The sequence below is a fragment of the Protopterus annectens genome, chromosome 8.part0, assembly GCF_019279795.1.
Source record: "Protopterus annectens isolate FY-2018-M chromosome 8.part0, PAN1.0, whole genome shotgun sequence".
Lineage (NCBI taxonomy): Eukaryota > Metazoa > Chordata > Ceratodontiformes > Protopteridae > Protopterus > Protopterus annectens.
Window position 1 is genome coordinate 1,684,894,955 of NC_056741.1, and position 14,352 is coordinate 1,684,909,306.

Genomic DNA, 14,352 nt, shown 5'->3' on the forward strand with positions numbered 1-14,352 from the left:
ACGGGGGATTATGGCTGACAAAGTTCACAGATGACTGCAAACTGGGGGCCATAGTTGAATCTCCAGCTGACACAAGCATCCTCCAAAAGGATCTAACAGAGATAGATGCTTGGTGCCAGAACCATGGCCTCAAGTTAAATGCTAAAAAGTGCATACTCATCTCCTTTGGGAAAAACAAGGTGCCCACAAATTACCACATAGGTGGTAATCCATTAAGTATGGAAGAAGTAATTAGAGATTTGGGGACCAACGTAGATAGTATTCTCTCCTTTGATAATCACATTGCCAAAGTGGTTAGAAAGACCTTCTATATAGCCCACCTTATCAAGAAAGGGTTCGCATCTAGATCAAGAGAGGTCATTGTGCCCCTCTACTCATCACTCATCAGGCCCATAATTGAATACAATGCTCCTTTTGGGATGTGCCTTACCCGACACCTGCAGTAACTGGAGAGACCCCAAAAGTACCTCACCAAAAGGATCATGGGCTACAAACAGATGTCCTATGCAGCTCGACTAAAGAAACTCCAGCTCTACTCAGTTGCTTACCGCCTACTCAGAGGTGATCTATGCCTGACGTACAAAGCCATGTCAAACCCAGAATTAATGGACATGCTCCACCTCAAAAAATCCAAGTCCCTTAGAGCTACATGCTCCAGGGACCTAAACCTCAGCACAAAAATAAATAGAACATGTTGGAGGGACAGATTCATTTCCCAGAGGCTCCCCTCACTCTGGAATAGAATCCCAATTCATGTTAGACATAGCCCCTCGCTGACCCTCTTCAAGCGAAATTTGGATGCGTGGATGGGAAATCGCAAATTCACCCCTGGGATCTCTCCTGTGTCCCTGCTAGACAGAGGCATAGTAAACTAATCTTAAAAGGGTACCTTCTGTGACCTACTTTACAGAGGCACAGCAGGCTAATCTAATAGGGAGGCGGAAGCCAAATGCACTCTGGCTTGGCTTATAAATGCCCTAGGGCAGATAGCCTAGTATCTACCTATGAACCTATGAACCTATGAACATTTTCTGTAAATAAAAGGTTCTTAATAGAGCAGTATAGAATTGGTAACTAATGCAGTATGTTCTCAATTATTGGTGGTATGTTAGAGGGGGAAGGCCAATTAAACAAAATAACAATGGAGCTCATCTTTGATAAATCAGTTTGTTTTCAATTGTAATTATTAAATAACAGATTAATAATTTTATTGTATTACATACTACAGAAAGACAAAGAATTCCTAACACTAGAAATGAGGTTTGGTGGTGTTTGGGCTTTTGAGGAGATTATTAAAATGCACACAAAAAAAAAAAAAAACGGAAAATATTTGGAGAATTGCTGGGCTGTGTGGGTGTGTATGTCTGTTTATGGTCTTCTTGCTGTTGGGCACATGGAATTGTGTTGTTGTCATTTTGCACAGATGTCTTTGATATGTATGGCTATGGTAGCATGATGTTTGTGAGCAGTTCACTAGCTGCAGTAGTGATGGCTGGAGCAACAGGAAATTTTTTTAAGGTTGAAATGCTCCTGGGTTGTACCAGTGTATTAGCGTGTGAGAAGATGGCTACAAGTAATGGTCGTGGATTGCACGTGTGTAGTATGCATAACAGTTGAAGAAGCCCTTCCATGGAGGGAGGCAGCTGGTATGTGTAACACTTATCTGTCCAGATTTTATGGACAGTCTAGATTTTGCCTCATATGTTCCATCTGTGCCTCATACAACCTGGGAATTAATTTGCATGCTTAAATTCTGTAGCTGAGTTTTTCTTTGAAGATGTGATTGAGGGAATGATGGAGTCATTTAAAAGAAAGAATACTCTGTCTGTTGCAAAGGACATGATAGAAATAAAATAATAGAGTTTTGAGCTGACTGGCTTCATCATTAATAATTTGTTAAACAATATAGGTAACTGTAGATTGGGTAGACTAACAGGGAAGATTATTTAAGTTTCTGACTTGGTGTTTTGCATTGCTGTCTGTAAAACTGTTGACTCTAAAAACATTTTGTTGCCTTGGCGCATTGTCAGGTAATGTAATAGCTTTGGATCTCTGACCTGTTAAAGGTTTAGAATTGTTTTGGTTGAGAGTGTGTGAGAAGTATTGTTCAGACTGCACTGATGGTGGTTTTGAGCCATATGTTATTTGGAGTACAATGACATGGGACATGGACAATCAAGATGATGGTAGGGATATTGGTGCTAATGGTTGTCTGTCAGCAGGCTTGGGGTCACAGGCATGTGACACAATTTCTGTTCTTATGGCCACTTTCAAAGTTTGGGCACAATGTTTGGAGTCTGGTGGGCCTTTGTTTCCCAGTTTGTCGGTCATTTCCAGGTTTCTTGGTCTGAGGGCTTGGGGGCTGTAGCTTCCCTCCTGGTTTGGCCATTGGTGATGTGGAGCTGCAGTTGCATTTCTCCAGTTGTTGCAGGGTTCTGGTCGTTTTGGATGCTTTTCACCTTGGGTGATAGGTGGTGGTGGTGTGGTGTCTTGTGGCTTTTTGCAGTTGGGTTGCTTCCCACCATGCAACAAGCGACTGGTAGAGTGTTTCATACTAAGCAAGGCACCCCTGAGTAGCAGTCGCTCACTGTGCGGGTGGGGTGGGGGACTAATTCTGCTGCACAGAGGTTTTGCCATACCATGCAACTGTGTAGATTTTCACATAATATCTAGACTTTGTATCAAATCTGCGAGGAATGAATTCACTGAATGGTGACAGGCTTTTGGGTCTCAGACTTTATGTTCTTTGCAGTTGTGAGCTATGAGACTATTTATGCTCACAATGTTTTAAATTTAAAAGAACTTTATTGTAAATGTGTCCCTGTTCCTGAAATAAGTTGAGAGCTATGAGCTCTGACTATGTGGAGTCCTTGCCATATTGGTGAATAAGGGCCATAGTTTTTGTTTGCATGCACTCATCAGTGAGGGTTGATGTCATTACATAATAACAAGCATTTGAGTTGGGTCTTTTAGGAAAGGTATGCTAACTTGAATCCATTATATTAGCAAGTGGACATGGTGAGTCACAGGACACCCCACTGAATTATAAAAATAAAAAAATAGACAAAATAATAATAAACAACAAGTATAGTTGAGTTACTCTGGTTGGTTGATGGACTGTAGACATACTTATTTCAATTTTCTTTTTGTTTATGTAGAGTTTTTTTCTCTTCAAAGATGGTTGGTACACATTGTGCAGCAGGAAGAGGAGCTGTTTTGGGAGTTGCCATTGAGTGGGTCTCGTGTTGGGTTGAGGCTTGGCAGAGGAACATTGTGTCCAGATGGAAGATATGAAGTTAGGCACCAGACAGCAGGTCAGTGGCCTGGGCGAAGCAGGCATAACAATCAGTGGATAGTTCCACAGTGAAGGTTCTGGTTGTTGGAGAAGTGCACGTTGATGTTACAGGTAATGATACTCTGTTGGGAGTTTAGGCAGACATGGCTGGTTTGGGGTGGTTAGGATTAGCCTGGGGGTAGGGGGAGTTTTGGAACCACTTCATTCCAAAGGAAGGAGCCATTAGACAACTGGGAAATTTAAACACAGTAGAGGATTGGGAGAGGTTTAGTAACAGGGGGCAGGTCCAGAGGTATGACTTGAGTGGGAACAGTAGCCTAAGGTTCACATTAAGGAGTTTAGGGTCATACTAGGAGGGTCAAGTCACAATAGCAAGAGAGGATTTCAAATCTTGTGAGGTGACAGGGTGAAAGGATACTTGTACAGGATTTGGGTCAAGCAGAAAGAGGTACCTTTTTTGAACCTGCACATGACGGCTTCAGAGGAAGAAGATATTCATATAGTCGAGTGTGAGGATATAATTAAGTAGATTGATACTGAGGGGGTGCAATGCTTGTGGAATCACAGGCAGCGAATAGCAAAGTTTTTCTAGTGTCTTTGTGGCACTGGGGCAAAGGACAGTGGATAAGTTGTGAGCAAGAACATTGGACAATTGGGGTGTTAGGTGTTGGGCATTACTTTGGCAGTTTGGTTAGAAGAGGATTGTGTAGTTACATGGCTGTCTTACGTTTGGCTTGTTTTCTCACAATTTGTAGGGCACACTGACTATGTGTAGGGAATGCATGGTTATGGTGCTATCAGTGGTTCTATAAGTAAAAGGTGGTGGATCAAGCACTGCATTGGGAAGTTAGGCACTCAGACATTTGGTTATCCACTATGATGGATAGCTTTGGGGTCATTAGCAGATGGGGCAAACTAGGAGGGGAAAGGGTTGATGTGCTGGGTCTTAAATGTAGGGCATTGTTTGGGGCTGGTGCACTGGTTTTCACATACATGTGAGAAGTATGCAGGCTTACATACAGCTTTTTCATGTGGTTGTCCAGAGGGGAAATTGGTCAATTTTGGCTCTATTTTTACTGAGGTAAAAGCATTGCCTTCTTCACTCTGGGGATTTTGATGCTTTTGGGGGGCAAGGTCATTTTTGAGGGGTGGAGTGTCTTTGAGGGGCCGCAGGGGAAGACTAAGTGACACATTCACCCATTGAGCTGTGGGCATTACAGCATATGCTCAGGCAATTTCCTGAGCTGGCAGTGGTGGAGGAATTTAAGGGTTTTCTGTAGGTTTACGAATTGCAAACTCAGTTAATGAATCCATTTCTGTAGAAGCTGCAAAAGTTAGGTATGATTTATTGGATGACACTGTGCAAGTCAGTTGGGAGTTTACAGGTCTGGGGTTGGGAAGGTTGGGTATTGAGTCTGTTTTTGGTTACTACTGGTGCAGGAGGAAGAATGGTCTTTGTTGAGCATGGAGTTGATGACAAGTTTAGTGTGCCATGGCTATGCCGATGAGGTTTTGGTGGCCTGTACAATTTTGACAAGATTAGCACCGCATTGCATTGAATTGGATAGTAACAGGGGACCACTCAGAAGGTGGTACATTAATTGGATGATTTTTTATTTGAAGGAATAATGGAGGGTATGTATTATGTTTTTGACATTGTGTGAGGAGTTGGGTGGTCCATTTGACTACACAAAAGTTGGAGGGCCCTGCCATGGCATTTTGCTTTTGGGATTGTGAATAGAAGTGGGACAAGGCTTGCTTTGTTTACCACTCAAGAAGATAGGGCACCTGACAGAAAAATTGTTGGGTGGGGTGCAGGGATAATGTGTGGATTAAGGATGCTATGAGCTCTTAGAGCTAATGTATTTTGTTTGATGGATAAGTCACCCTGGGTGTACATTTGTAGGTTTGTGGATTTCTTGTTGAAAGGAGGAGAAGTAAAAATCATGTGTGCAAGGTAAGGTTGTCTAGTTGGTTAAGGTGATTTGACTGCTATTAATAAATTTCTGCTGGTAGCAGGGTTGCAGGATTTGATAAAGTTTTGGACAAAGGCATATGTTGCAGGGCTGAGGTAGAGGTGCCAGTGGTAGGGTAGGCAGGTGATGGCCGATGGCAAGACAGATTCTTAAGGTTTTGTTGGAGGGTTATCATTAGTGAATGGTGACTCCGTGGATTATAATTCATGTGTGACATTGCTATGGGTGCATCATGGAGTGTTTGGGATGCCAGGCTGGTTATGGTCACTGTGGTGGCAGGATGTGACTATATTTTCTGGGTCAGTAGATCGTTGCACAGATATGACAGATCACATGGGGAAGGGTGGGCAGATCCTACTGGCGAAGGATAGACATGACTGGCTGTGTCTAGTAGGACGGACTAAAAAGTTACTGCAACCTCATGCTCGGAGCCAGGCAAGTTGGCTTTTTGGTTGTAAGGGGGTATGGTGATGATGGAAAGTCAGTTTGGGTGTGTGACGATAAGGGATTTCAGTGGCTTGGTGTTATAAGAGAGGTTTTCAATGCACTAATTTCACATTGGAAGGGCTGTTGGTTTGGCATGAGAAGGTAGGTCAGTGCAGGTTATTAACAGGGCAGATTGATGTTCTCAAATGTCCTCTTTATATTATAGTAGATAACTGGTTAATTTAGTATTTTTATAATTTTGGAAAAGTGCTCATCATCCCGGGCTATATTCACTGGGTGGCTAAGTGGGCTAGTTAGGCTGTATGGCACTAAGTTGGGGTTTACATTGTTCGGTAGAGTCCTATGGCATGGTATCAGAGGTCTCAGATGTCATCAATTTTTGGAGAAATTTGGGGACGTATGGTCATGGACTGGGATTCCATGAGTTTTAGTGGTTCATTTGGCAGGTAATGCTTTGGGAGCAATTCCAATTAACAGTTAATGTATAGGATATTGGAGGTTTTAACTACTTTAAAGAGGACAGTTCTGGGCATAATTTTGCTTTGGTTTGCAATAGTGTCACATGTTTGGAAGGATGGCAGCAGTTTATGGGAATAGGGCATGTCTGTTGGGTGTTAGTTTTAGGTTGTCAAGGCACTGGGTAAATTTGGGTATCCATACAATAGAGCTCAGGTATTTTGATGACAAGGACACAGTTAATTTAGGAAGATAGAATGCACCTCATTGAGTTTGGACTGGATTTATTTAAGTAGAGCTGGCTTTTCCTTTGGAAAGTTTGGTGAAAGTTTTCATTAAGTGAGGGGGAACAGCCCTCAGGCTGATGTGTGTAGAAGAGGGGCAGGCTTGTCTTCTTCTGTTCCCCCTCTGCTGTTGGGCATTGAATTCAAGGAGTTTGGTTGAGAATGGAAGTGAGCAGTGGTACACTGCTTTGATAAGTGAGAGTAAGACAACACTGCTTATTTGTGTCAGGGTGAGTGGGATATTCTGCCCTAGTGAATTGTTACATGGATGTTCATGGTGTGATTAATAAGTCTAAGAATGGTGTTCAATAAAGCTGTAATTGAAAAGTTTTAATAAAGGTTGTCAAATACCATTTGGTGTGGTGTGAGTTATTGGAAAGGGGATCAGTACAGTTCAGTATTTAAAATGTCTAGAGATGCAGACTAGAACACACCAGCACAGGCAGAGAGGATAGTAAAATATATTTGTAACAATTTCTGATGATGGGAGAGGTGCCAGAACACCTTAATTTCTTTTTAAATTTATGCAATCTGCATTTAGGTTGACTCCACTATAATAATTTCTAATATTCTACTGAATTATTGGTTGTTTCCATAACTTAATGTTTAATCTGGTAATTAAGATCAGATGACAAAAGCTACCTCAAGTGCTCAAGAGATTGTAGAAGTTGCCTAGCACCATAAAAAATATTCGTCATTCAGATAGCACAGTACCATCTTAAGAGACAGTGTCACATTACCATGTTGTCATACTGGATGAATTCAGGCTGCAACAAGTGTCTGTTCCATGTTGTAAGAAGATCTCAAATCTGCCCTATATCTGTTCTGTATTAGACACTATATTTACATCGGGCATTAATTTATCTCATGTCCTTTATCAGTTCTGATTGCATACTTCATGAGCATAAGAAATTATCTTAAAAAGCATAAGAAATTGTCTTAAAAAGAACATTTCACATGTGATATTGAGTCTGAAGCTTTCCAGATAGATAGTTGTGATGTACAACAATAAACAAGAAGCATAATCAGCAAAAGGACTAGCATGAAGACTTTGCTTTTATTTGTAGATGAAAGAAAGACATAACTCAAACTAGGTAGCATACTACCACTTCCTCTAAACACAACAGTAAGACAGACAGCTGGATGATTAATAAAGATAAAGCTACAACAAAGAAACAAGAAAGAATAAAACATGCAATATTTAATTCCAATCATTAATCACGTGTGTTTCTTTTCTTTGTTAGCTTTCTAAGAACACCTGATCTTGATGTTTTAAAATTTGTGTAAAAGAAATATTTTTCAGTGCATATATATGAAGTGTCAGTTCCTCCCAGTAATTATGCCTGTATATGCAACCGACATATTTATCAACATTCATATCTTTGTAGCTTAATGTTGCAACTAAAACATTTTTCTGATAGGAAATATTCCAGAAACAGTGACCACAACTGCGTGCAAATGTGTTTGCTGCACTAAGATTTAAAGACTTTTCCCAAACTAGAAAATACATTTATTTCACAAATATGTGCAGTATACTAAAGTAAGCACAAATCAGAAAAAAATTAAAATACAACTGATTGCAATAAGTAAATAAATTTGCTCTGGTTTAAAAGCATATTTCTGTTAACAATGTTTATATAAACATATGAATAGTTTTATTTATTTTTTCTCACTCCCATTGCCATTGAGTGATCTTGAAAACTTTGTGTTCAAGTGGCAAAAGCATAAACAATGGTATAGTTTTTCTTAGAAGAGCATAAATTTTTTATCATCTCTGTTTTCTGATCAGATCATTATGGTTACAACTGCAGACAATTTAACTTTAGTTTAATATCATTTCTGTAGATATTTGCATTGGCTTCTAATACAAGACTATAGGACAAGCTATTTTAAAACAATTCAAGCTCTTGATTTTGTATAAAACATAGATGTACAAAAGTTAGTTATACTTATTAATGCATTGACAACATAGAAAATCCACAATGCCTTTGGTCCTTTGTGTGTCTTCAATATCAAAGTGGGCCATGCCATTATTTATTTACTAACACTTGTCTGGTTTGTGCTATTGGTTGATGATGTTGTGCCTGTCTGATGTCTCAGATGACATGACCACAGCAGTATGAAAAAACCTGGTAGGAAAAATGAACAGAATTAATATTTAACAGTGAGTTTTGTTTACAAAGGATCAAAATTAATACTTATGTTTAGTTTAGGCTGGTATGATACATAAATGTTACAAATCTGTGGTTAACTGCTACTGCTCTAATTTGCAAAAGTAGTATTGATTATAAATCATTTTTAAGTCTACGAAAACTTTCATAGAGAAAAAGGACATCTATTTCAAGAGCACATATGTAAATGTTTCAGAGATGGTGGCTAGCAATGCTGTCCCTCAACCATTCCACTAACTGCATTTGTCTCACACCTAAATCACCTTCAAGAACTGTATACTCTCTAAATTACATGTATTTCTATACATCTTCTTTCAGATATTTTTTCTCCGAGCATTATACCTTGTCTAATATTAAACTGTAAGTTCTTAGCACAATTTGAAGATCCCTGTTTGCTATTAAGTTGTAAAAGCTTTACACAATGTAAATGTGTAGCTATCTTAATTGCAGTTACTTTTGTTTACTGTAGGATATTCATTCCTAGGCTGTCTATTGTTCTAACTGGTTATATGTCCGGTGTTTTACATTTATATTATATCTATCCTTGCCCAATGAGCCAGGTGGTAGCTGAAAAGGGTCCTTCTTGTACAAGTCTACTCACGGGTTATTTAAATAAATAAGCATTGCTGTTGTAATAGCAAAAAGAAAAAGGACATGCCAGTCTCCTTCAGTGATACTTATGGTAGGAATCTGCAACGATACAGACTATCTAGTGCGGTTTTGAATAGGTTGCACTGATATACAGTAATATAACCATATTCAGTTTTTTTGCTTGATTATGTTTTTTACACTAACTGAGCTGCACCAATTGCATTATGTAGAAACACACATACAACTATAAACCGTGAAATACAGGTACTCACAGGTAGATGCTACATAAATAATGTTTGGATGGTGGTTATTGACAGGTAAACCAAAATAGCAATACAGAGAGAGGATTGTAAATATGTATAACATCAGGAAGAGGAAGCTAATTCAACTTAGACTACTTATACATTTTTCTTTTGCATATACATATTAAGTTTTTTCTTCAGTAATTTTACTTTAAACAAATAATCCTTTTCATGTATAAAATATGCAGTTTTTAAATCCACAACATATCAAGTAATTATCATACTTGGTCAAGTTGTTTAAGATTTCTCAAAGGCTATGAAACAAAATGCTATGTAGGACTGGAAGAGTCTGAATTCAAGGAATTGAAATTGCTTGAGAGTAATCCAACAAAATTCAGCAATTATTGAACAGAACCTGGACATTTTAGGACAGTGCTGCCACTGAGATAACCCTGAGGTTTCTCATCCTGAGCCAAAACAACAATACTTGGTTTGGTCATCTCTGTTTCTCTGACAATAAATACCCTGGATAATGAGTATTCATTTCTAAAACTGTAAACTTAAAATCTGTATCTTTACAGAGAGGCAGTTCAGTGACCAAACATTCTTCAAAAACAACCATCTGCAAACAGTATTGATCTCAATGGCCTCCTAGGCAGGAACTATTTCTTTCAATATATGGAAGTGTTTACTTATTTTTTTTTACTTCAGTCTGATCATTGAATGCTCTTCCTCATGGCTGGCCTAGTAACCCTTTTAGTGAGCCTTACAGTTCAGTTGTTCCTAGGGCTGTTATGGTCATGTATACCTGGTGTGGGCCTATCATTGATGTCAGGTGTTGAGTTTCAAGGCCTTATCCTCCATTGCTCATATCCAGCAACCTAATCTGGGTTGGGCTTGCAGTGGGTGGCAGGGACAGCATGTCATTTATTTTTGCAAGTGACATAATCCTTCAGGACTGCTCTGCGTCCCCTAGTCTCACCAAGGGACTGTAAAAATGGACTACTCCCCAAGCAAATGTTTCACACATTCCCCCAAAAAAGTGCCTCACTAACTAAACCACATCATTCCTCTCTTTCTCTCATCAGCATCAACAGACACCCTGGTTAATTAATTGGGTCATAGCTAGGGTTGTGTTCCTCTGTGCCATCAGAGCTAAGTTGTGGAACTGTCTGCTGGACAAATTGACTACCACTTAAATAGCATTGTCAGGTTTACCTCAGAATCTTCTTACCATGAACCTATGAACCTATGAACCATGATTACAGGTACATGACAAAGGTGAAAGTTGGCTGGATGCCCCTTTAGAAAAAACTGCTGTATTTAACTATGATGCACTATTATATTTGGAGTCTTGTCTACAACTCTGAACTTCTTAGATGGGACACCCCCTCACAAGATGTATGGTTTCTGTCAGGCAAAAGGTCTAAAATTAGTGTCTGCAGCAACCACCTCTAAGTGCAGTTGCCAAGTTAATTCTTGGAGGAAATAAAAGCAAATTGCATTTAGAAATAAAAGTTCTTATTCAGTAGCATGTCACTGTCTCAGATTTGTAATGCCACTTAGTTATTTTGCACATGAAGAGAAAATTGCTGTTAAAATTTCCCTAACACAGTCTAAACAAAGGCTGCCTTTATAGCAGGAGCAAACTGAAATGTTTACTTCAAAATCTTAATTGCATGAAACAAAATTAAATATAGTGCAGTATTAAATTTAGCCATACATTTAGGCCTTTCCCCCTTGAGTATTCCTATGTGAGATGTAGTTGCTGACTAGAGTCTTTATGGTAATTAAAAGTTTGTCTAATCATCTTATGGTCCCTGTCATCACTTGCTTAGTATTGTTCCTATGTTCCTAGATATTCCTGTCTGTGACCATTACTGTCAGTTAGCATAGCATTCCTTGATTTGTAAAGACTCTAGTCACCTCTGTCTTAGTATGAAATGTGGGACAGTGAAGCCAGTGACTGAAGAAATATGGAAATTCATAGCCAAGAAAATCAAGGAAAGAGTCTTCTTCTTCTTCTTTCGGCTTTTCCCAGTTAGGGGTCACCACAGCAGATCGCCTGTCCACTCAAGATTGGCAGTTGAGTTTTACAGTGTTGTGTTGCCCACCCTTCCACAGAAGGTACACACACACACATGCACTCATGCCTAGAGTCAATTTAGAGTGTTCAATCCACCTACAGCATGCTAGTAAATGCAGAGCTGCAATTCAGAGGAGAATCACAATCAGTAATATTATGCTTATCGGATGCAATTGTGTAGAGTACCATGCAACAGCATCCAAGCAAAGTGTACCAACAATATTGCTCTAATTTAGGATGCAATCAATAGATACAGCTCCAGTCCTATGCTCTCAGTTTCAAAAAAAAAATAACTACAAGGAGACACTGTATTACAGAAACCTGTAATTTAATAAGAAAAAGTTAAAATTCCAAGAATCAGCAACTCAGATTCCAGAACACCATTTATTTTTTCCCCTTTTTCACAGAACTGTGAAATTCATTTCTGGTTCTTTATTTTTTGTAGCATCTCAGTGTCATCTTGTCTCATACACTCACACATTCACACATGACTCCCTGCCATTTGTTATCACAAGGATAGTTGGACATATTCATGAGTTAGCATTTTCACAGTGAAAATATTATATGATAAGCAGTGGCAGATCCAGGAATCTGCAAAAGGTAGGGGGGGGGGCACAGATGTTCAACATTTTCTGGCTGATGATGTGAGTGTGAAGTACTTGTGCAGTCAACATTATGATATAGCTCTCTTCAAAGGGATATATTCATCTCTACAGTAATGCATCAATTTAACATGAAACAGCATATTAGGCAATTGCAGAACTGTAATAAAAATGAAAATGAATGTGTCCTCTTCTTCAACATTTCCATCTGCATGGCTGATTATGTCTTTTGTGTCACAAGTGCCAGTAGTACATCCTTCATACATATACACACACATAAAAGATCAAGGGTAACAGACATTCTTCTGAACTAATCCCTTCCACCTGACCTCAAAACTGGGAGGGCTACATGAATCCGGCCCTCTTCCTCCTCAGCAGATAGAAATGTACTGCCCAGTCCAGCTACCTCACCTTCTCATCTCACATGCATTCATCACTGCAGGTGCAGTACAGCAGCATGAGCCTCACTTACCTGCAGCTGGGTGGGGTAGCAAATGAGCAGTACCATACCACATTTTGGGACCCAACTCCTTCAGTTTACACCAGCACCCATTTTTTGATGAAGAGGTATGAAACTTTAACATCAGGTATTATTGGCTTCAGACTTGCCAGTTTCACTCAAAAGCACCTTAAACTTTCTGAAATGAAGACACCATCAGTCGCTTACCCTAATAACTGTAACAAAGTTAATTACTAATAAAAGATTATTGGCTAACCATATGCACTGTGTGCTGCAGCTTAAAAGACTCACACAACACCTCCCTTATAAATTATACTAATTCTAAATATATATATATATATATATATATATATATATATATATATATATATATACACACACACACACACACACACACACATAGAGAGAGGGAGAGATACACATATTTATATGTGTTTTATAACATACTATGATGTTTCTGTCTTGCTATTAAACAAGCATCAACCCACTGAAACAAAGTTGAAGCTGCAAAATGTTGACAAACTGAGGGTTACTTGTAGTATACAAAAAAAGGGGAAAAACGGCTGTGCAAGAATGATAACACCACAGGACGTGCTCAAATAAACTGTTTACTACCCTTAAGGCTGGCAAACATTTCCTCAGTACTAGGATTTGTTATCTAGTTACTTGTAGTACTTATACCAGCAATAAAGAAAACAGAATATGGATCTAAATTTCAAGAGACCACACTTATTAAGCAAAGCAAATCAACATTTAGCTGCTTTTTTTCTTCCTTTTGTAAAAAACAGAAACCCTAAGTAAGTCAGAAAGCTTTCCTTCACCCAGCAAGCCACCTCTGATATTCCCGCAGGCTTAACCTCCTTGTGTTATTTATTTAACTACTGAACCACAGTTAATTATAACAACAAGGAAAAAAAAAGTTGTGCAGAGAACTTCTCAAGCCACCATAAACATTCAGTTATTTACAACGCAATTCATTTTTGCACATTTTCTAATTAACTGTACAACAAAGCCATAACTTATTTTAAACAAATGTTGCTTTGTGTCCAGTACCATAGAAACTGAGAGGTTAAAATCCTTTGATAGTTTTCCATCTTTCAAGAAATCATGCACATTTTGAAATTATTACATCTCATTTTCTTCTGAAACTGTATTTAGGTTCCATGAATATTAAGAAAGTCAGGAAAATAGTTGTTCGTAGTAAAAGGCTCCCCCAGAAACTTTTAAGTTCTGAATTTGCATGCCAATATGGATAAAGTCCTCAACATCCATAATCTTAAACAGAAAATATCCTAGCTTTGTTGCTTTTAGTAGTTCTCTCAAACGGCAGCTACAAGTGTCGACTATACCAAGTAAAAAAACAGGTGTGGGGGTAATTCGATGTTAACAAATGTTTGGCTCAAGTCTGAAGGCATCTTGATTTCACAATACCCCTGTATTCCCACAGACTACGTGGCTCATTTCAAGTGAGCAGAGAAGCACCATGGCAACCAGACAGAAGAGGAACAGGGTCTGTAGCTGCATATGTGCCATACCTCCCAACCATACCGAATTACCCAGTAAAAAACAAGTTTGGGGGTCCAAATAATGGAGTGCCAGCCCTTAATTTCCGAGTTTGATTTGTATGTATATGTAAAATGCCTTTGGTGAATATACCTTGTGGCTAGAGGAGGTAATCAGGCTCAAACCTTGTACCTTGGGTACAAGTAACAAGAGCCTAAGATGCCTACCCACCACCCCTT

The 14,352-nt window shown here is 39.0% G+C and overlaps 1 protein-coding gene across 1 annotated transcript in view; it reads right to left on the reverse strand.

The window, feature by feature from the left end:
• Positions 1-7,548: 7,548 nt before the first annotated feature.
• LOC122808529 (adhesion G-protein coupled receptor G5-like) overlaps positions 7,549-14,352 on the reverse strand; it is a 192,185-nt gene continuing 185,381 nt past the window's right edge. Inside the window, exon 4 of the mRNA XM_044079484.1 lies at positions 7,549-8,587. Coding sequence (XP_043935419.1) covers positions 8,493-8,587 — 95 coding nt within the window. The 3' untranslated portion in view covers positions 7,549-8,492. The remainder of the gene's footprint in view (positions 8,588-14,352) is intronic.